The sequence below is a fragment of the Erpetoichthys calabaricus genome, chromosome 12 (assembly GCF_900747795.2).
Source record: "Erpetoichthys calabaricus chromosome 12, fErpCal1.3, whole genome shotgun sequence".
Taxonomy (NCBI): domain Eukaryota; kingdom Metazoa; phylum Chordata; class Cladistia; order Polypteriformes; family Polypteridae; genus Erpetoichthys; species Erpetoichthys calabaricus.
In genome coordinates this window covers 13,961,380-13,983,549 of record NC_041405.2, presented here as the reverse complement: position 1 = coordinate 13,983,549, position 22,170 = coordinate 13,961,380, and the positions used below count along the sequence as shown (strand labels likewise).

Sequence of the window (22,170 nt, the reverse complement as noted above, 5' to 3'; positions counted from 1 at the left end):
ACAAGTTGGCCGCCATCTTGTTGTCTTTGTAGCATTATGATGAGGTATCACATAAATGTCTATATCTTCTAACGACGAGTCTTATCCTCGATCTGCTCAATGTTTACTTCAGAATAGCGGAACATGAACGTAAATACGTTTCAGAAAATACATAGTTACTAAACTGACCAATCAGAGTCGTAGGGGCCGGCGTAGGATCCACGCTGATGCGACTTGTAGGAGGTGCACATCAGGCTTATAGGAGTTTCGGCGAACTATACATTAACTTTACCAAACACAGTCCCCTCTGTCTGTGCCCGCTGAGTCCTCCTCAGCCTGGCTCACTCTCTACCACCTCTAACGGATAGTTTCTTTGGGGTCCTTGAACACCCCTGCTACCTTTCTTTGAGCAGGTTTGATCTGCTTTCTCTCAGAATGGCTCTCCTTGCCCAGTCTGCGGAACTTCTCCCGACTTTTTCCCTCTATAACTCACACACTTGTTTCCAATCCCAGATTCTCGCCTTTATACCCTGTGAGACATGCCCAGATACCACCTTTAACATGGGCCTCTTCCCCAATGTCCTTGGACCACCTTTCCTTTCTCCATGGGAGTTTCATCCTGCTCCCACTCCCGACTCTAGCTCCCAGACTGTAGGAAGGCGGTCCCTTTTATTTCCACCCAGATGTGCTCCAGGTGCCTGATGACATCCTTCTGGCAGCACTTCCTGGTGTGGCGGAAGTGCTACTCTTCCACGCGGAAGCACTCCGGGCATCCCTGGAAGGATCTTCCTCCGTCTTCCCGGGTGTGGCAGAAGTGAATAGTTCCCATGCTCTCTGAGGCTCGGGGCACCCCATGGTGTTGGCCACGGGCCCCAATGGGCTTGAGCTTCCTTGCTCTTCTCCCATGGTACCCTCAAGATCCAGGACGGTTGCCCCCTCGTGGCCCAGAGGACATATATGCCACCTCCCGTTCCTTCCAGGTCTGTTCCCCAACCTCCTGTGACAACCCATGAGCGTAGGTGCTGCCCTAAACAACCCACAGAGCTGCTAATGAGGGATGACTGAGCTGGGCTGTCACACCCAGGAATGATTAATCTGCCCATTCCTCCATCAAGTGCTCTGTGGCCGCACGTTTTTACTACAAACACCTCCACTCGCGAAGGGGGTTATACTATTTTTAAAAAAGATGACACTAAAATTGCAGCCATGGCAGACACCTAGGAGGCACCAGAAAGGATTTAGAAACATCTGGAGAATCTTGTTTACTGTAGAAAAGTGCATTAAAGTGCTACCTGTGGCTAACAGGAACATCAATTATAAATACAGGATGGCGGGCACTGTCTTACAGGAAGAAACCAAAGTATCTACGGCTTTACGTCAACACGTTTTCAGAATGTAAGCAATGTGCAGAAGCTGTTAAAAAGGCAAAAAATATGTCAGGCTATATCATAAAAACTGTTGAAAATAAAGCAAGGGACGTTACGCTCAAACTACGCAATGCACTAGTGAGAATACGTCTGGAGTACTGGGTGCAGTTCTGCTCATCAGGCAAAGAAAAACTTAAAAGACATAACAGCACCTGAAGCTGTGCAGAGGACAGCAACAAAGTGCAACTGAGTACTTCAAGATGCGTCCTACTGCGACAAACTCCGACAATTAAACTAGTTGAGTCTTGTGTATAGGAGATTGTGTGGGGACCTACATCCAGGTCTTCAGAATTTTTTAAAAGATATTGATAAAGCAGATCCAGTTGAAATTTGTCATCTTGTGCGTGAATCAGGCACATGAGGACACCACTGGAAATTTAGGAGACGTGCAATTAGGACCAAAGCCAGGAAGCTCTTCTTTACGCAAAGAGTTGTGGGAATCTGGAACAAACTACCGAGCCGTGTAGTGGAAGCAGAAACCTTGAGGACTTTTAAGGAGGATCAGAAGGAGATATCGGAGGAGCTGAGCTATCAGCTACAAAAATGAGCCGGATGGATGAAATGGTCTCCTCTTGTTTGTCAGATTTCTTATGGAAAACAGAGAAACAAACATTCTAATAGGATAGGAAACCATCTATGGAGACCAAACCGCTAAAGTGAGGTCTTCTTAGGACTACACAAGGAGCCACCTGGATTGAGGACCCGAGTGCAGCAGGTGACACCTCAGCACCACACTGGAAAAGTCTGAGGTTTTTTATAGTGGCTGGTGGGTCAATCCTGCCACCAACCTCCAGGATTCAAATAATGTCAAAGACATCTGTGAAAAATCATCTCACATTATTCGTGTCTCATAAGGTAAAAGTCAGGTCATCCAGGAGTACATTCACAACCAGCCAGTGGAGGAGCTCTTAAAATCTGTGAAGTCTTACAGGATCATCTCTCAGATATTCCTTTTAGAGTGGTACATCTGCAGTCCTGTCTGATCTGACATATTTTAAGCTCTCAGTGAATAATTGTGGGACCCTCACAACTTTCAGTGGGGTAAAGAACATTAGAACAATCTAGAAGCGAACAGGCCAGTCAGCCCAAACAAAGCTCACCAGTCCTATCAGCCTAATTCTTCCAAAATCACATCAAGTCGAGTTTTGAAGGTCCCTAATGTTCTACCATCCACCATACCATTTGGTAAAGCTACAAGTGTCTGAGATACAACAGAGCAAAGCTGTAAATATTCAAAAATGTTAACAGGACCAGCTGTAGTTAGGGGTTCCGATCCTTGTTTTTGGTCTATTATTTATGTGACTGCTGTGCTTGTTCATGTGGTTTAGCGGGGTCCGCGGCTCTAAGTGGATGGTCAGTTTTTAAATAAATAATCATCGCACTTGCGGCTAAGGAGGGGGCATGGTAGTGTGGCATGACCAGTTCCCATGCACGATGTGGGCATTTCCGCACTGAACTGCACAGGTGCAGGATCACCCATGTCCGGAATCGACGCTAATCGCCACACATGTACCACGTCCCCATTATAAATCGAAGGAGGAAAAAAAAAATTTAAAAAAGGAGAAACAGAAGGATGGAGGTTAAGGGAAAAGAAGGCTGGAGACGTGGCGAGCCGGTGTGGTGCGAGCGAATGAGAGCAGGTTCACTGGTGAAGGCAGGCAGCTAGGAGAAGAGCCCCTAAAGAGGAGTGGGTGGCCGACACTCGGCAGGCCAGGGCTGAAAGAAGAAGCAGTCGCTCCAGCTGAGTAGTTTTGGGGAGCTGGAGTGACCGGAAGTGTGGAGGATTCTCCCCGTGAGGCCGTGGAAGTTAAGGAGTCTTGGGAGAGTGAGCCTCAGTGTGAGCGACCTGGCTGTTGGGGAAGCAAAGTCTCGGTCTGGTAAAGGAGCCAGTGGACAGAAGGCCACTGGACCAGGAGAAGGGCAGCTGCAGCTGCAGGTAGGGTAGGGCGTCTCCCCTGTTGCAAAGCCTGTTGGGATAACACAATACAATACAATTTATTTTTGTATAGCCCAAAATCACACAAGAAGTGCCACAATGGGCTTTAACAGGCCCTTCCTCTTGATAGCCCCCCAGCCTTGACTCTCTAAGAAGACGAGGAAAAACTCCCAAAAAAAAAACCTTGTAGGGAAAAATGGAAGAAACCTTGGGAAAGGCAGTTCAAAGAGAGACCCCAGTCCAGGTAGGTTGGGCGTGCAGTGGGTGTCAAAAGAAGGGGGTCAATACAATACAATACACAGAACAGAACAAATCCTCAATACAGTATAAAAATAAAAATTTAGAAGTATGGAGGAGAATTTAACAGTAAATGATACTGTATCACATAAGAACATTTGGATATATTTAGAGTCCTGGAGACCTCATCCATCAAGCTGCCTCCCTCATTTGGCCATTCCATGGCTGAAATAGTGCTGGGCCAGCCAATCCGATGAAAGGACCCCTCCTTCCCATGATTCCAGCGATCCTCCATCAGGGATGACTTTGCCATAGGCAAGCAAAATAACTTGACAGGTGGGCCGTGGCACCAAGTGCCACATTTGAGTACCGAGAAGATAAAAAGAATAGGTGAGGGTTAGTAACAATTATAACTATCACGTTACTTATGTTTTAGTGCTAATGACTAACAACAGAAATGCAGTCTGTATAGTTAATCAGCAGCTCTAGTCAGGGTGTGCTAAACTGAAGTCGTGAGTCTTCAACCGGGATTTAAAAGCTGATAAGCAGGGGAGCCTCCAGTTAGAAGGAAGAAGGCACCGGGTATTTGACAAAGGGGCTGTTTCCAGTCTGTTGAACTTTAACCTTGTTTTAAAGGATTTACTTATTATTGATTTTTAACCTCCACTTATCACTTGTGGTTATTTATGGAACTCTGGAGAACTGCACTATTTATTTGAACGTTGTTTTGATGGTTTGATTATTATTATTTTTTTGTTTTAATAAAAGCACTGCAGATAGATAGATAGATAGATAGATAGATAGATAGATAGATAGATAGATAGATAGATAGATAGATAGATAGATAGATAGATAGATTTAGTATAGTAGGCAGGATAATGATAGATAGATAGATAGATAGATAGATAGATAGATAGATAGATAGATAGATAGATAGATAGATAGATAGATAGATATTAACTTTAGTGTAGTAGGCAGGATAATGATAGATAGATAGATAGATAGATAGATAGATAGATAGATAGATAGATAGATAGATAGATAGATAGATAGATAGATATTAACTTTAGTGTAGTAGGCAGGATAATGATAGATAGATAGATAGATAGATAGATAGATAGATAGATAGATAGATAGATAGATAGATAGATAGATAGATAGATAGATAGATAGATATTAACTTTAGTGTAGTAGGCAGGATAATGATAGATAGATAGATAGATAGATAGATAGATAGATAGATAGATAGATAGATAGATAGATAGATAGATAGATAGATAGATAGATATTAACTTTAGTGTAGTAGGCAGGATAATGATAGATAGATAGATAGATAGATAGATAGATAGATAGATAGATAGATAGATAGATAGATAGATAGATAGATAGATAGATAGATAGATAGATAGATAGATAGATATTAACTTTAGTGTAGTAGGCAGGATAATGATAGATAGATAGATAGATAGATAGATAGATAGATAGATAGATAGATAGATAGATAGATAGATAGATAGATAGATAGATAGATAGATAGATAGATATTAACTTTAGTGTAGTAGGCAGGATAATGATAGATAGATAGATAGATAGATAGATAGATAGATAGATAGATAGATAGATAGATAGATAGATAGATAGATAGATAGATAGATAGATAGATAGATATTAACTTTAGTGTAGTAGGCAGGATAATGATAGATAGATAGATAGATAGATAGATAGATAGATAGATAGATAGATAGATAGATAGATAGATAGATAGATAGATAGATATTAACTTTAGTGTAGTAGGCAGGATAATGATAGATAGATAGATAGATAGATAGATAGATAGATAGATAGATAGATAGATAGATAGATAGATAGATAGATAGATAGATATTAACTTTAGTGTAGTAGGCAGGATAAATAGATAGATAGATAGATAGATAGATAGATAGATAGATAGATAGATAGATAGATAGATAGATAGATAGATAGATAGATAGATAGATAGATAGATAGATAGATAGATAGATAGATAGATAGATAGATATTAACTTTAGTGTAGTAGGCAGGATAATGATAGATAGATAGATAGATAGATAGATAGATAGATAGATAGATAGATAGATAGATAGATAGATAGATAGATAGATTCCCTTGCTCCACGTGTGATTTGTCCTCATTGCACAGCTCATCCAGTTACATTACCGACGGTATTGGGTTCAAGAGGCTCCCAAAATTGGAAGAAGAAGCAGGAGGCAGGACCCGCACCATCACAGTTCGTTATTTACCAGTGTTAGGTTCCTTGAGAATTGTAGGTTGGTTCCCCAAGAGGAAGGCCCACCTGCCCATCACCACATGTGACTTCCCTCATCCCTGTAAAGGCGAGGAGAACCCACAGACATCTGCAGTTCCTTCAAATGTGCTTAGGAGTTGGTGAGTGTTCCGCTGTGTGGTTTTGCTGTCTTTTTTGTGACTTACTGGATTTTTGCCCCCCTGTGCTCTGCTACTCAACCATTCTTCTGGAGTGGTGAGAGGGACTTGTCTGCCTTTGCACCTTTTCAGGCAACTCCTTTTTGCCTGTAGTGCTCCACCAAGTGAACTTTTTGCGTTGAGCATACATCTTTTATTTTATAAAGATACTGTGTTTGCCCTAATTACAAGATGGGGCTAGGTGGGATTTTGAGCATTTATTGGGACTTCTTGTGACGATGCGGGTTCGACACATGCTCCCATCATCTGTCCGGGAGCCCTTGAACCCTACACCGTCGGTAATGTTACCGGTGAGCTTAGCAGTGAGGCACAACGTAGCAAGGGGATGGTGCAAGGTGCTTTTATTTACAACAATCAACAAAAACAAGGTATTCAAAATCAAGTGCAGTGCATTCAGACAGTCTCTTAAATAAATAATCCATAAAAACAGTTGTGAAACATGGAGGTTAAAAAAACAAATAGAAATATCTTCTAAAAACAATGAGGTTAAAATAGCATAGGAAGCAATCCTTTAAAAACACAAAGCCCGGTGTCTTCTTCTTACCATGGCGGCTCCCCTGCTACTCCCCTCTGGGCTACTCAACAGGAGAGTCGCCTACCTACAGGAACAGCTGCCTTTCACTCTGGTCCGGTAGCCCTCCGATCCCTGGCTACGTCGAGCTCCAAACTGGACCGAGACTTGGGTTATTTTCCCAGCGGCCAAGGTGCTCACGCTGGGGCTAAACTAGCCCAACGCCTCCTCGACTTCCGCTCCTTTCAACGGTCAGTGGTCTCCTCTGCTGGTCATTCCAGCTCCTAAATCGCTCAGCAGGAGCGACTGCTTCCTTCAGCCCCACCGAGTGTCGGCCAAACACTCCCCTCGTGGGCTCACCTCCCAGCTGCCTGCTTTCTCTCATTCGAGCCTGCTCTTCCTCGCTCGCTGGCTCTCCTTCTTCCTCACACCAGTGCTCTCTCCACCTGTTTCCTGCCTTCTCTTGCTACCTCCTGTTCTCTTCTTTCTTTCCTTTTCTTTGTTCCTCCTTCCTAACCGACTCGCACTTCTATTTAATAAGAGGGCATCGCAGCTGTAACAAATTAGCAGCCCCAGGAACAATCACGGATGCTTGCGGCCTCTCACCTGTGCACTTAGGTGAGAAACACCCACACCGCAAATCACCCTGAGAACTGCTTCAGCCATACAACCACCACACCCTCACACTAAGCCGCGAGCGTGGCGATTATTTATTTAAAACTGGCCTTTGCTGAGAGCTGTGGACCTGCTATACCACACTTCTGTGTCTGGGAACTCTCAAGTTCACAACAGCCAGTGCCTGAATTAGAAACACATAGGTGAAGACACTCTCAGTTTTTGTCGACTTTTCGGTAATCCTTATAAACAATTTCTCAATCGAGTTGGTTGCTGTTTGAGTTTCGAGTACAATGACATTATATAAGAGAGAGGTGGGTTAGGGGTATGCTGATAATCGTACAGTGCATCCGGAAAGTATTCACAGCGCTTCATCACTTTTTGCACATTTTGTTATGTTACAGCCTTATTCCAAAATGGATTAAATTCATTTTTTCCCCAGAATTCTACACACAACACCCCATAATGACAACATGAAAAAAGTTTACTTGAGGTTTTTGCAAATTTATTAAAAATAAAAAAACGGAGAAATCCCATGTCCATAAGTATTCACAGCCTTTGCTCAATACTTTGTCGATGCACCTTTGGCAGCAATTACAACCTCAAGTCTTTTTGAATATGATGCCACAAGCTTGGCACACCTATCCTTGGCCAGTTTGGCCCATTCCTCTTTGCAGCACCTCTCAAGCTCCATGAGGTTGGATGGGAAGCGTCGGTGCACAGCCATTTTAAGATCTCTCCAGAGATGTTCAATCAGATTCAAGCCTGGGCTCTGGCTGGGCCACTCAAGGACATTCACAGAGTTGTCCTGAAGCCACTCCTTTGATATCTTGGCTGTGTGCTTAGGGTCGTTGCCCTGCTGAAAGATGAACCGTCGCCCCAGTCTGAGGTCAAGAGCGCTCTGGAGCAGGTTTTCATCCAGGATGTCTCTGTACATTGCTGCAGTCATCTTTCCCTTTATCCTGACTAGTCTCCCAGTTCCTGCCGCTGAAAAACATCCCCACAGCATGATGCTGCCACCACCATGCTTCACTGTAGGGATGGTATTGGCCTGGTGATGAGCGGTGCATGGTTTCCTCCAAACGTGACGCCTGGCATTCACACCAAAGAGTTCAATCTTTGTCTCATCAGACCAGAGAATTTTCTTTCTCATGGTCTGAGAGTCCTTCAGGTGCCTTTTGGCAAACTCCAGGAGGGCTGCCATGTGCCTTTTACTAAGGAGTGGCTTCCGTCTGGCCACTCTACCATGCAGGCCTGATTGGTGGATTGCTGCAGAGATGGTTGTCCTTCTGGAAGGTTCTCCTCTCTCCACAGATGACCTCTGGAGCTCTGACAGAGTGACCATTGGGTTCTTGGTCACCTCCCTGACTAAGGCCCTTCTCCCCCGATCGCTCAGTTTAGATGGCTGACCAGCTCTAGGAAGAGTCCTGGTGGTTTTGAACTTCTTCCACTTACGGATGATGGAGGCCACTGTGCTCATTGGGACCTTCAAAGCAGCAGAAAGTTTTCTGTAACCTTCCCCAGATTTGTGCCTTGAGACAATCCTGTCTCAGAGGTCTACAGACAATTCCTTTGACTTCATGCTTGGTTTGTGCTCTGACATGAACTGTCAGCTGTAGGACCTTCTATTGACAGGTGTGTGCCTTTCCAAATCATGTCCAGTCAACTGAATTTACCAGAGGTGGACTCCAATGAAGCTGCAGAAACATCTCAAGGATGATCAGGGGAAACAGGATGCACCTGAGCTCAATTTTGTGCTTCATGGCAAAGGCTGTGAATACTTATGTACATGTGCTTTCTCAATTTTTTTATTTTTAGTAAATTTGCAAAAATCTCAAGTAAACTTTTTCCACGTTGTCATTATGGGGTGTTGTGTGTAGAATTCTGAGGAAAAAAATGAATTTAATCCATTTTGGAATAAGGCTGTAACGTAACAAAATGTGGAAAAAGTGATGAAGCGCTGTGAATACTTTCTGGATGCACTGTACATGAGATCGAATAACGCTGAGGGGGTTTCAGTCGAGGTGAAGTGTGAACCGCAGATCAGAGACAGTGGGGTCCCCATTGAAGTTTCAATCAGGAGAATTCCAGTGCATACCGACCCAGTGATGCCTTACATAATCAGACACCAAAGTATTAAAGCTGTTGATATCTGAAGCCTTCTACACTCATCTCCTAGTAAATAGGATGTGTGGAAAATTTATTGAATACCAGCTATACTTTCAGGTTAATTAACTTTTCAAAATGGAGTCTTGAACTGTCAAAGTAAAACACTAAGCCTGTTCAGGAGTTCATCGTCAGGCCTGATTTATGTTTTTGGGTCTCAAAACTCCATTGAGGCCTAAAACTATAAATTAGGGCCGACAATGAACTCCTGAGCAGGCCTGACAGCTCTACAAAAACAAAAAGGGCCACACTTAAAAAATACTAAGAGGGAGAAGGAAACCATTAAAACCCCTGGTCCATGAACAAAAGCATAATTTTAATTTATTAATATTTTATAAAGTTAAAAACAAAAGAAGAAATTCGGAAATAACAAATCTAAAAGCACATCCTTAAATGAGATCAGAAAGTCCAAAACACAGAATATTAAAACAGGTATTTGCAATCATAGGTAGAGCTTCCGGGAAAATGAGAGCACAATATGTAGAAAAAGAAAACGCACGATATAAAGAAATGATAGGAAATAATAAAAATGTTAATGTAGGAAAGGAGACAATAAAAAGTAAGAAAACAAATAAAGATAAGAAAAGCAAACCGAGACAAAGCCCTGGCTAAGCCTTAACACCAACCTGCAGGCCGCACTGAGCTGACAGAATCAGGCTGACAGTTAGTAGACATTTGAATTGTGACAAATTTATCTCTTACTGTGGCAGGTCGTTGAGATTGAACTCAAGCACTCATATACTAAAAGCACAAAAATGTATTATAAAGAGTTTTACATAATCAGTTTTCATCGGGATAAAATTGTGAGCCTCCATTGCCTGACAAAGCCAGTCACCCAAGATTCTGGATTGCCTTTCATGTCACACGCGTCTTCTGTGGAGAAAGAACATTCAAGGTCAGCAGAGGAGCAGAAGCCGAGTGGCAGACACAAATCTGCCGTTAAGCCGGAGAGAGTCTGAGGCCGGCACCAGTGGTGTGGAACGGCACACCGAACATTCCTGGTAACATAAATAACGCGACTCTCTGGCCTGACTTCACTTCAGAGAAAGCATTTACTCACCTTGGCTTTGTGCCGCCTTCCCAGAAGCGCTCAGGAAACAGGTCTGCTGTTCGTCAAGCGGCCTGATATATAGGACACCAGAGCTCATCATTCTAAAGCAGTGGGGGATTCTGCTTGAAATAGGCCACATGCTCGCTGCCAGGAAAGCAAAACCATCAATTCATCCTCCCTGCGCTGGCCAAGCAGAAAGGGCACTTTCTTAGCATCTGTCTGATTGGTTGTTTAAAATAAAGACCCCCAAACACCCAACCCCCTTATCACCATTACCACCCTTACACAACACCAACAAAGCATGACTGGTGGAGACAACTGAAGCTTCATAGACAATTCATTTTCTTAGAGTACCAGCAAATGGTAAAAGGTATACAGTCAATCCTAATAAGACCCTAACTAATTAGAGGGTTTATTGAAGGGTCTTTCACTGTACATCGTCGGTTCATGCACAGCTCACTCAAACCAATGAAGGTCTCATGATGTCTCTCTGTGTAGCTGACTGAGTAGTCAAGCTTTTCATTGTAACGGTTTCACCAGATTAGAAAGATGTCATATCGCCCCCTACCATCTCAAGGTATTAGTGCATATGGGTGAACGCAACAGATAGATAGATAGATAGATAGATAGATAGATAGATAGATAGATAGATAGATAGATAGATAGATTTGAATTTTAGCATAGTAGGCAGGATACGATAGATAGATAGATAGATAGATAGATAGATAGATAGATAGATAGATAGATAGATAGATAGATAGATAGATAGATAGATAGATAGATAGATAGATAATTGTGAAAGGCACTATATAATACACATAGATGAAAAAGAAAGGCACGATAGATAGATAGATAGATAGATAGATAGATAGATAGATAGATAGATAGATAGATAGATAGATAGATAGATAGATAGATAGATAGATAGATAGATAGATGTGAAAGGCACTATATAATACACATAGATGAAAAAGAAAGGCACTATAGATAGATAGATAGATAGATAGATAGATAGATAGATAGATAGATAGATAGATAGATAGATAGATAGATAGATAGATAGATAGATAGATGCTTTATTTATCCCCAGGAACAAATCTGGCTTTTTACATAAACTCACAGTGTCCCTCACCTTCAGATCAGGAGGTGAACCAACTCCTGTAAATTAATAAAATCCCCCTTTACATCAAACCCTCCGATAGTCCGGTGAAAGCCAAGGGCAGACCAGAATGGTACAAACTGTCCAGATGTTCAGCACAGTCAGCTGGAGGTGATCATTAGCAGTGCACAGTGAGCATGTTTCAATTTAAAGATCATATTACGGAACAACAAAAAAATCAGTTTGTTTCAATATACAGTACCTGTAAAAAGTGTTTACTCCCTTGAATGTTTTCACAGTTTATTGATATATGACATTGAATCCCAGTGATTTTAATTTGGCTTTCTGATCCACAGAAAAATTTGTTTAATGTCAAAATGAAAGCAGATTTCTACAAAGTGATCTAAATTAATTACAGATACACAACACAAAATCATTGATTGCATAAGTATTCACCCCCCATCGAATCAGGATTTAGCAGACCCCGTGTAGGTGGGCATGGCTTGGTGGTGCACTTATTTGGAGTTGTGTGTGTCATTAATATAACCAGAAGCATTTGATTAGAATAATATTTTTACTTGATTCACTTTTACAATAAGTCTGTGTGTGTTAGCCGCCGTGTTCAAAGTCTGCAATGCAATTTCTGGCTTGTTGCATTTTTGTTTTTGGTGGCCTTACCTTCATCCTGTTCTTAGGGTGGCAACTAGTCTGCTTCCCAAGTGGCACCAACCTCTGTTTACAAATTATCACAGTAAAATTGATTGAGTAATCCATCAACATTGTTATAATTTATTTTAAAATCAATGCTCTGTTACAATAGTTTAATAGGATTCATCACCAGTTAATCCAAATCCACAGATTGATAGATAGATAGATAGATAGATAGATAGATAGATAGATAGATAGATAGATAGATAGATAGATAGATAGATAGATAGATAGATAGATAGATAGATAGATAGATAGATAGATAGATAGATAGATAGATAGATAGATAGATAGATAGATAGATAGATAGATAGATAGATGGCGCTACACCAGTGCTTAACCTGACACAGACAGACACGGGAGGGACACTACTAAAAAAAAAGTGCTTTTATTTTTCCTCGCTCATGTGGAACGTCTTCCTCATTCCCAATAGCCCACAACACAGTCCAAAGCACAAATCCCAATCACAATACTTCTCTTCTTCACTTTCTATCTTCAACACTCCTCTCCGGCAAGCTTAGTCCCTCTCCTCCCGACTCTGGCTCCCAGAGTGGTGGCTGCTGGCTCCTTTTATAGCCCACCCAGAAGTGCTCCAGGTGTTTGATGACCTATTTCCGGTTCCACTTCTGGGTGTGGTGGAAGAACTGCCCACACGGGCTCAGGAACAACTGCAGTACCCCCTGGCGGCACCCACAGATTCCAACAGGGTTGTAGAGAACTCCATCTCCCATGAAGCCCTGCGTGAATCCGAGGCATCACTGTCACCCAGGGCGGGCTGCCATCTAGTGTCCTGGGAGAGGTACTGCTCCCCCGGTCCATTCAGTGAAGAGGCGTCCTGGCCGGACAAGGACCCCGGCCGTCTGTGACAATAGATAGATTTTAATTTTATTATAGTCGGCAGGATAAAATTGTACCCATGGTACGTTGCGTCTTCACTATTGGAAAGGGGTGGATCTACTATGGAAGAAATGAAGCTTAGACTTTAGGGTTCCTAATATCAGAGGGGCCCGATACAGGACTTAGATAGACAGACTTGAATTTTAGTATAGTAGGCAGGATAAGCGTAGTTGTGGCTTTCGGCTTGGGGTTGTTACCTTTCCTGGAGAAGGTGTCGATTTCTTGCAGACTGCATCCAGTTTTCATCCTGGATTCCCCCGTATTTTGTTGCATTCGTTTTATTCTTACCAGCCTTCCATGGCCTGCTGCAGAGAAGATTCTCTACAGACTGATGGTGCAACCACAATGCTTCATGGTGAAAATGTTATGTTTTTGATAATATAAAGTGTTCAAATATGACATTTAGGCTGATGGTCACAGTTTTGATCTCATCAGATCATAGAACCTTCTTCCAGCTGACCTCCAAGTACCCTGTGTGCCTTCTGCTGGGATTTCCTGGGCATTTTCTCTTTTCCATTTTCCCATAAAGCTCAAACTGGGTGAAGCAGCTGGGCAGCAGTTGTCGTCTGCAGAGTGTCACCATTCTGAGCTTGTATCTCACAGGTGGCGCAGTGGTAGTGCTGCTGCTTTGCAGTAAGGAGACAGCGGAAGATTGTGGGTTCACTTCCCGGTTCCTCCCTGTGTGGATAGCGCTTTGAGTACTGAGAAAAGCGCTATATAAATGTAATGAATTATTATTAATTATTATTGTCTCTTTTCGGATTCTCAGAGGTCTCTCGTGACCTCCCTCTGTCATCTTCGTCTTGCAATTTTGTGGACGGCCTAGCAGATTTACACCCCTGCCACAGTCTTTCCATGTCCTCCTGATTGATTTAACTTGACGATCAGTGACTTGGACCTTCACTCGTCTCCATCTTCTGACTGGTGCTTGTCACAGAGTTACTGGGAGTGTTCTTTTGTCCTCATTGTGTTGGTTAGCCCACCATACTGACTCACCACAAGGTGGACCTTCCATATTCAGATGGGTTTAAGATGACATTTTTTTGAAACATCAGATAGGTGGTCTCCATTGAACTAATTCTATGACTTTTAAAGCTGATTGGCTGAACTGTTGATGGTTTAGGGGTGTCCTATTAAAGTGGGTGTGTATTTGCGGTATGTGATTAATTACTTTGCGCTATATTTTTGTAATTAAATTAGACCACTTTGCAGAGATCTGTTTTCACTTTGACATTAAAGGGTCTCACTGTGTTGTTCAGTGTCAAAAAATCCAAATCCAATCCCCTGTGATTCAACGTGGTATAACAATAAAATGTGAAAATGTCTAAGGGGGTGAATACTTGTTATAGGCACCGTATTGTAATGCATTGAAATATTTATAAAATAAACGACAATCTAAGCTACAGCTTACAACTTTAAACCATCCGTGAATAAGCATTAAGCCTTCCATCCTGGCATTAATCGACCGGCCCTGTCATTTGAGACGGCTATTTACGGCAAAGTACGAGCAGCTGGGGTGGGTTTGGGAAAATGAAACTCAACCCTACAGTTGGGTGGGAGGAGCCCAGGGAGATGCCTGCTTGATTTGAGCGCTGAGTTCGACGGAGGAGCTCTGCTTAAGTTCATTTTCGTTTCCAGCTCTACACCATCTCGAGGTTTTCGTCTTCCTATGCCTGTCTTGAGGTTTGCTTTGTCTGGATTCTAGGCTTTGAAGATCCAATTGTTGTCATTCTACAATAAAAATCATATTTTGTTTTATTTTAACTTCTTTATTCTGAAGACAACATTGGATTTCATCTTAAAATGAAATATCTCTAAAATTATTAAGATGACACAATCAGGACCCACCAAATCCAATTCTGGGTTGTGGAGAAGCACAGTTTTGTCCCAGCCGCATTGGGTGCCATGCAGGAAGCGGCTCTAGTCAGGGTGGGCTAGGGGGTCATTTCATCACAGGATCTACTCGAATATACATGCACAGGCCCACTTAGGACTAACCATTTAACCAAACCTGAACTTCTTAACTGCTAGCAGGGCTATGAATGTACAGCTTGAGTAAGTTGATGGCAGTTCTGAGAGAAAATGGAATCAGAAGATGGCATGGAGGAGTCGTTCGGAAGACGATAAATAAATAAATCGCAAAGCTCATGACTACTGTTCACCGGCACAATTGACCTCGTTCGGCGAAATTGGTCATGCAGCTGGGTTAGACAACACTTTAGTTAAGGTACTGCAATAATACATCTGTTACTCGTTTACTTTTATGCAACAAGGGCTAATCAACACTTCATTGGGTCTTCATAACAATTACAAAGCTTTAGGTCTTCATAACGCTTAACAAAACTTCATTTTGTGGTGGTCTGAGGTGGCTTCAGTGAGACTCAGTTCTCTTGATGTTACGTATTTAGTATCAGAGCCGTGAATCCTTTTTATTAACAAGTAAATTTACCAGCATGTCACAGCACTGAAATGAATAACCTGATGCTTTATGAGTGTTATGTAGGCCGAAGAAGCCTTTGCAAGGTATTGTTACATAAAAGTAAATAAGTTGCAGTACCTAAACTACTTAATTACCAACTATTTCTTTTGCCGGCGCTCCATGATGCTTTGTGAGGCCAGCGTGGCATCAAACAGCTGTGTCAGCCATTTTGGATGAGGATGTCACTACCCGATCTGCACTACCAGTTCAATTTGTGTTGTGTATGCACAGAACTTTTCATGCATGCAGAGTACTCCACCTCACACTTTACGAAGCTCCTCAATCTGATCCGTGCATGCTTGAATAATTTAGGCGTATATATATATATATATATATATATATATATATATATATATATATATGTGTGTGTGTGTGTGTGTGTGTGCGATGTCACCACCCGAGTGGTACTCCAGACGGATTTCCACCCTGCATGCCTTTCAGAAAATAAAAAAAATCAAAAATTACATTTAAGATGTACATAATGTTCTGAAGATATTTGTGTTCTGCATAGAGTCATTTGTCAACACAATTGATGAGTCGGCGCACCAGTTGGTGATTCCATATATTGTGAAATAATTTGCGCAAATGAAAAATAGATTAGAATAGAAATAGAAAATAGAAAAATAGAAACAGAAAAATTTTCACAAGAAAATAGAATCACCCTTCTAGACGCAAGTCCATGAACCAAACTCGCTTCTTCAGAAAGTGGTGGCCATTAAATGCGTTCCACCCAGGATGGGAGGGACTTTATGCAGAATGGGCGTGTCTTCAGTTATCCTTGATTCTTGTATCCACTGGTATGGAGATAAAAGAAGAGAATGTGTAAAGGACAGCATCCTCTCAGGTCTGTGTTGGTATTATATGAGATACACAAGCCCTGAGACTGCCCTACTCACGTGTAGGTATGTGTGTAGGTATGTGTGTGTGACCCATTGTACGTTGCGTCTTCATTATTGGAAAGGGGTGGATCTACTATGGAAGTAATGAAGCTTAGACTTTAGGGTTCCTAATAACAGAGGGGCCCAACGATGTGGTCATCACTGGGGGTGAGGTTTGGCAACTATGGCTTAAGCGGTAGACATTCAAAATACAAGACCTCAATGGTTCCAACCATTTCATGAGCAGTATGGCTCAGAGCTTTCTAATGTTGCAACAAGACACGTCTACTCTGAACCTTCATTTGCCAATGAATTTCTATAGATTTGACCTTAGCATAAAGAAGAGGGATGCCTCACGCCTGGACAAACTGGTGAGGAAAGCAGGCTCTATTGTGGGCAAGGAGCTGGACAGCTTGACATCCGTGGCAGAGCGACGGGCACTGAGCAGGCTCCTGTCAATAATGGAGAATCCACTGCATCCACTAAACAGTATCATCTCCAGACAGAGGAGCAGCTTCAGTGACAGACTGCTGTCACCGTCCTGCTCCACTGATAGACTGAGAAGATCGTTCCTCCGCCAAACTATGCAACTCTTCAATTCCACCCCATGGGGTAAACGTTAACATTATACAAAGTTATTGTCTGTTTTTACCTGCATTATTATCAATCTTTAATTTTATATTGTTTTTGTAAAAGTATGCTGCTGCTGGAGTATGTGAAGATAGATAGATAGATAGATAGATAGATAGATAGATAGATAGATAGATAGATAGATAGATAGATAGATAGATAGATAGATAGATAGATAGATAGATAGATAGATAGATAGATAGATAGATAGATAGATACTTTATTAATCCCAAGGGGATTACGAATAAGTAGCACTGCTGGAAGTCCCAAAGCTACAGCATCAAGTGGCCCCGCCCCACACGGCTCAACATAAAGAACATAATTTAAAGGACTACAAAACATACTAGAGTCATAACAGAATAACGTGACATTAAAAACATAATAGCATATTTCATAACAAAATACGTCAACAACAACAAAGACATCTGAGTCACGAAGAGAGCCCTGGCCAAACTGTAACACTCACCTCTCAGGGCTTAGGAGTTCATTGCAGTTTTGGTGGTCTGAGCTCTTCATCCTCTGAACTTTCCTGGGTTCCCATTCGTCTTCGGACCTAACACGGAGTGCTTTATCATCTATAAATTACTGACATTTGTCCCCTCATCTAGGCACTCTGGACTCTAATGAGTTCTTTTCACAGACTGGACTCTTAATTCTGTGTACCTCGAGAGGCATTGATCGCAGCCCTAAGAGTTCGCAGTATTTATTGACTTCACTGCTCTCTTCCTTCTTCAGATTTTATTGAATTTTGTATGATGTGACCTCATCTTCCCGAGTCCCGTGCATCAAAGCAGGCAGCAGTCAAGGTGTCTTTTATAGTCTGAACTCTGTACACACCAAGGTGATCTTGAACTTTTGAGGTGCTGTTGCCCTGATCTTTCAGGTTTTGTCACGGGTTCTCCTCAATCTACACTCCACGTTGAGTGTTTTCCTTTTGACCGACACTCAGAGCACTCTGTTTCTTCTTATTCGTGTATTCATTTTTCATTCCTTGATCTCAGCACTTGTTCTCCGCTCGGTGTTAAATCCATGTTATTTCCCCAGTACTCAAAATTAAAATGAGCTGTTTGTTGCTTTGCAGCTGCTCCCTCATTATAATCCACGCTGCAATGATTTCTCCAACCTTGGCGGAGTACTTCAGCACGTATATTTACATATATTTAAATACCCTAATGCTGGTCTCTTCTCACCAAACACTCTTTTTAAAACGACAAAAGATCTTCTTTTCATTTGCCCTGAAATATGACCATCTGTAGTCTGTTTGTGTCTCTGTCAGCCTTTTCTCCAACCATTCCCTTATTTTGGGTAATTCTTGACTATCGACTGCTTCTCATTTTGTTACCTGTTTTTTTTTTATGTAAAAACAATAATTATGAAATATTATGTAACACCTTTTATCGGCATTAAAATATCTAAAAGCCCTTCAAAGACGAGAGGGTGAATTGTGCATTAGCCAACGCACCATACGTGGGGTGGGCACTGCAAATGTCCGCACGTGTAAGCACCACAACAGGTGCCAGTTCTGCTGTTCAAGCATCTAAAAATCACTTCTTTCTTTTTTGTTTCTTCAGGCCTGAGCAACATTATTGGGATCATCGTGTACATATCAGCCAACGCGGGGGACCCTTCCAAAAGTGACTCCAAGAAGAACAGCTACTCCTACGGCTGGTCCTTCTACTTCGGAGCCCTGTCTTTTATTATTGCCGAGATGGTGGGAGTGTTGGCGGTCCACATGTTCATCGACCGGCATAAGCAACTGCGGGCTGGAGCCCGGGCCACTGACTACCTTCAGTCATCCGCCATCACCCGCATCCCCAGCTACCGTTACCGCTACCGACGCCGCAGTCGGTCCAGCTCCCGGTCGACTGAACCCTCTCACTCTCGGGACGCCTCTCCCGTAGGCCTGAAGGGCTTTAACACCCTCCCTTCTACTGAAATCTCTATGTATACTCTGACCCGGGACCCCCTGAAATCTGCCCCCACTCCGACAGCCACTTACAATTCGGAACGAGATCACAATTTTCTGCAGGTGCACAACTGCATCCAGAAGGACTTGAAAGATTCCCTGCACACGAACACGGCGAACCGGCGCACCACTCCTGTATGAGCAGTCGAGCAAAGTAGAGCAGGAGGAGGAGGAGTGTGTGGAAAAGAGAGAGTGTGAGAAAGAGAGGACGAAAGAGAGAGAGTGAGTGTGAGAAAGAGAGCGTGAGAAAGAAAGAGAGAGAGAGAGAGAGAGTGCTACCCAAACCCACCGAGCCCAGGCCTAAAGTTACAGAAACGCCGGATTAAGTAGGAATAAAAACAGAAGAGTTTCCACTCAAAAACACACAAGAAAAGTCCAGAAAAAAACATTTACTATATATATATATATATATATATATATATATATATATATATATATATATATATATATATATATAAATGCCACATTTCAAGATTTACTGATTAATAAAAACAACAAATGATGCATGGTTTCCCATCTACCATTATTTAAGTCGACAAAGTTTGCTAAACAAAAAAAAAAATCACCAAAAATAAAACAAAGAAAGAAACAGAATTAAAAAAAAAAAAAAACACAAATACAAAATAACGCCGATGTACTATTGGTGGTTTAAAAAAAAAATTAATAAATCACAGAAGAAAAGGAAAGGCTTTACAAAAGAGGCAAAAAATTGGGAGGATGAGACTTTTCTGCAGAGTGAGAGTCGCTTTACTACTTTTTTTTTGATTTTTCGTTTCGTTTCATCTTGTGATCGAGGAAGACGAAGATGGCGGAAGTCACGCTCACTTTGTCTGCTGCTGGCAAAAATATTTAAACAAACAAGCAAAACAAAAACAAAAATTGAATTTTGGACTTCATTGAACAGGGGTGAGATCAGAACTTCTGTTGTTCTATATATATATATATATATATATATATATATATATATATATGCACTCATATATAAATATATTTATATATATATATACACATATATTTTACATGCATAGACATATAAATGTGCATACATAAAAATATGTATCTATATATTTTGAAATATATAGAAATATGCGTATGTATGCATAATATATGTATTTGCATTGATATATCTATATGTGTATATAAAAATGTTTGTGTATATATATTACAGTATATGTGTGTATACATGAAAATATATATGTATATAACAACACATATTTATATATACATATATACATATATATATATTTATATATCTATAAATACACACACATGAATGAATGAATCTAGACAGTATATTTCCTTGCCTTTTTTAGTTTTACCTGTATCCAACTGTGAATTATGGAACTGTGGAGAAGGACTGCAAAAATTTTTGGCAGTAACCATGAACACGGAAATTGCACGAGGACAGTATTCTTGAGGAAATTTTGCCTAAATGCAAAACTACTGAAATGGATTTAAAAAAAGAAGAAAAAAACAAAAAACCTAAAAACTGAGTTGCCATAGGAGGTCGTCAAACTGTGAAGATTCTACTGAATATTATTAAAATAGAAAAAAAAAAATTAACAGAACTTAAAAGACAAATTCTATTCTTTTAAAAGTGTTTTTTGGGGTTTTCTTTTTTCTTTTCTCTCTTTTTTTTTTGAAAGTGAGACAGAGAGAGAAGCTGCTACCCAACATAAAAGGCGGGAAAACAGTTTTTTGGACTCCAAAGAAACTATAAAAAAGAAAACAGAGAAAAAAAAATTCAAGTGGGCAATTTAAATAAGTATTTCAAAGTAAAAAAAAAAATGACATGCATGCTAAAAAAAAAAAAAGAAATCAGCAGCTCTGCTCTTGAAGAAACTACGTTTAAAAAAAAAAAAGTTCTGAAATTTGTGAGGATGAAGAAATGTTTTTTTTCTTTTACTCTTGGGATATACAGTATTTCAGAATGATCATACAGCCTTACTTAGATTTCAATTGCTTTCTTTCTTTTCTTTGTTGTGATTCAGCCGCATCTCTTTTTTTTTTTTTTTTTTTTAATTTTTTTTAAAAATATTTTCGTTATTCTGATGTCACCACCACTTACAAACCACAGAAGACAGCAGCGGCTTTTGGATAAAAAGGGGAAAAAGAGATGGCAGAAACAAAAACAAATGCAAACGCGGAGAGAAGATAATGAAACGAGAGAAGAGAAGAGAAGACGTCGCTTGTAATCGAGAGATTTAAAAAAACAAAATAAAGTGTTGTTGTTGCGGCTCCATATCCTGCCTCGCAGCTAGAGGGCAGTGTGGAGTTGTGTTGATTAGCTTCTCTTCCAAACCAGTGCAGCCTTCTCTTTCTTTCTTTCTTTCTTTCTTTCTTTCTTTCTTTCTTTCTTTCTTTCTTTCTTTCTTTCTTTCTTTCTTTCTCTTGCTAAAGCTGCCTCCACACTCCCCTTTATCCATTTGCTCCATTCGGACAGCTTGAAGAAAAAAGCCTTCCATTTCATTCCATTGGTTTTGCTCATTTACTTTGTTCAAATGTTTTCTTTTTTTTTCAGACTGTTAAAAATTTGAGATCAAACTAAAAAAAAAATAAATAAAAAATACAAAAAAAAAAGGATAAAATATCCTGGGGCATACAATAAAGACTTTTTAATAGAATGTTGTGTGTGTATAATGCTACTTTTATTTTGTCCTTAATCTCTAATAGAAGGTTCCAAAGCAAACAGGAAGGCCGCCTTCAGACCATGTGCTGAATTTCATCATTCAGTTCCTACACCCAAATATTGTACTCTTAAATCTATTTTTCTTTTGAGTGCAACCTATAAAAATGTCTATATATTTCTAAAATTATGCCGTATCTCTTTCCACAGTCATGTGAAAAAGTAAGTGCACCCCATGGAAGTTGTTGGCCGCTTTTAGCGTATGAGATCTTCACACAAGCAGCGTCTACAGCTAAAGGTGACCTACTTAAACAACTGACACAGTGTATTCATCTTCATACTGTAAATGAACAAAGATGCAGATTTGTCACCTGGAAAAAGTAAATCCAACCCTACATGTATTACCCCTTCAAATCCATCAGATCAGAATCAGGTGTTCCACACTTGGCGGCACCCATTAGAGCCTCTTTAGGTGGAACCTGTC

At 41.0% G+C, this 22,170-nt stretch overlaps 1 protein-coding gene across 1 annotated transcript in view; it reads left to right on the top strand.

The window, feature by feature from the left end:
• The window catches only part of cacng2a (calcium channel, voltage-dependent, gamma subunit 2a), a 280,842-nt gene extending 261,205 nt beyond the window's left edge, over nt 1-19,637 (top strand). The window contains exon 4 of the mRNA XM_051934466.1: nt 18,666-19,637. Coding sequence (XP_051790426.1) covers nt 18,666-19,201 — 536 coding nt within the window. The 3' untranslated portion in view covers nt 19,202-19,637. The remainder of the gene's footprint in view (nt 1-18,665) is intronic.
• The last annotated feature ends 2,533 nt before the right edge of the window (nt 19,638-22,170 follow it).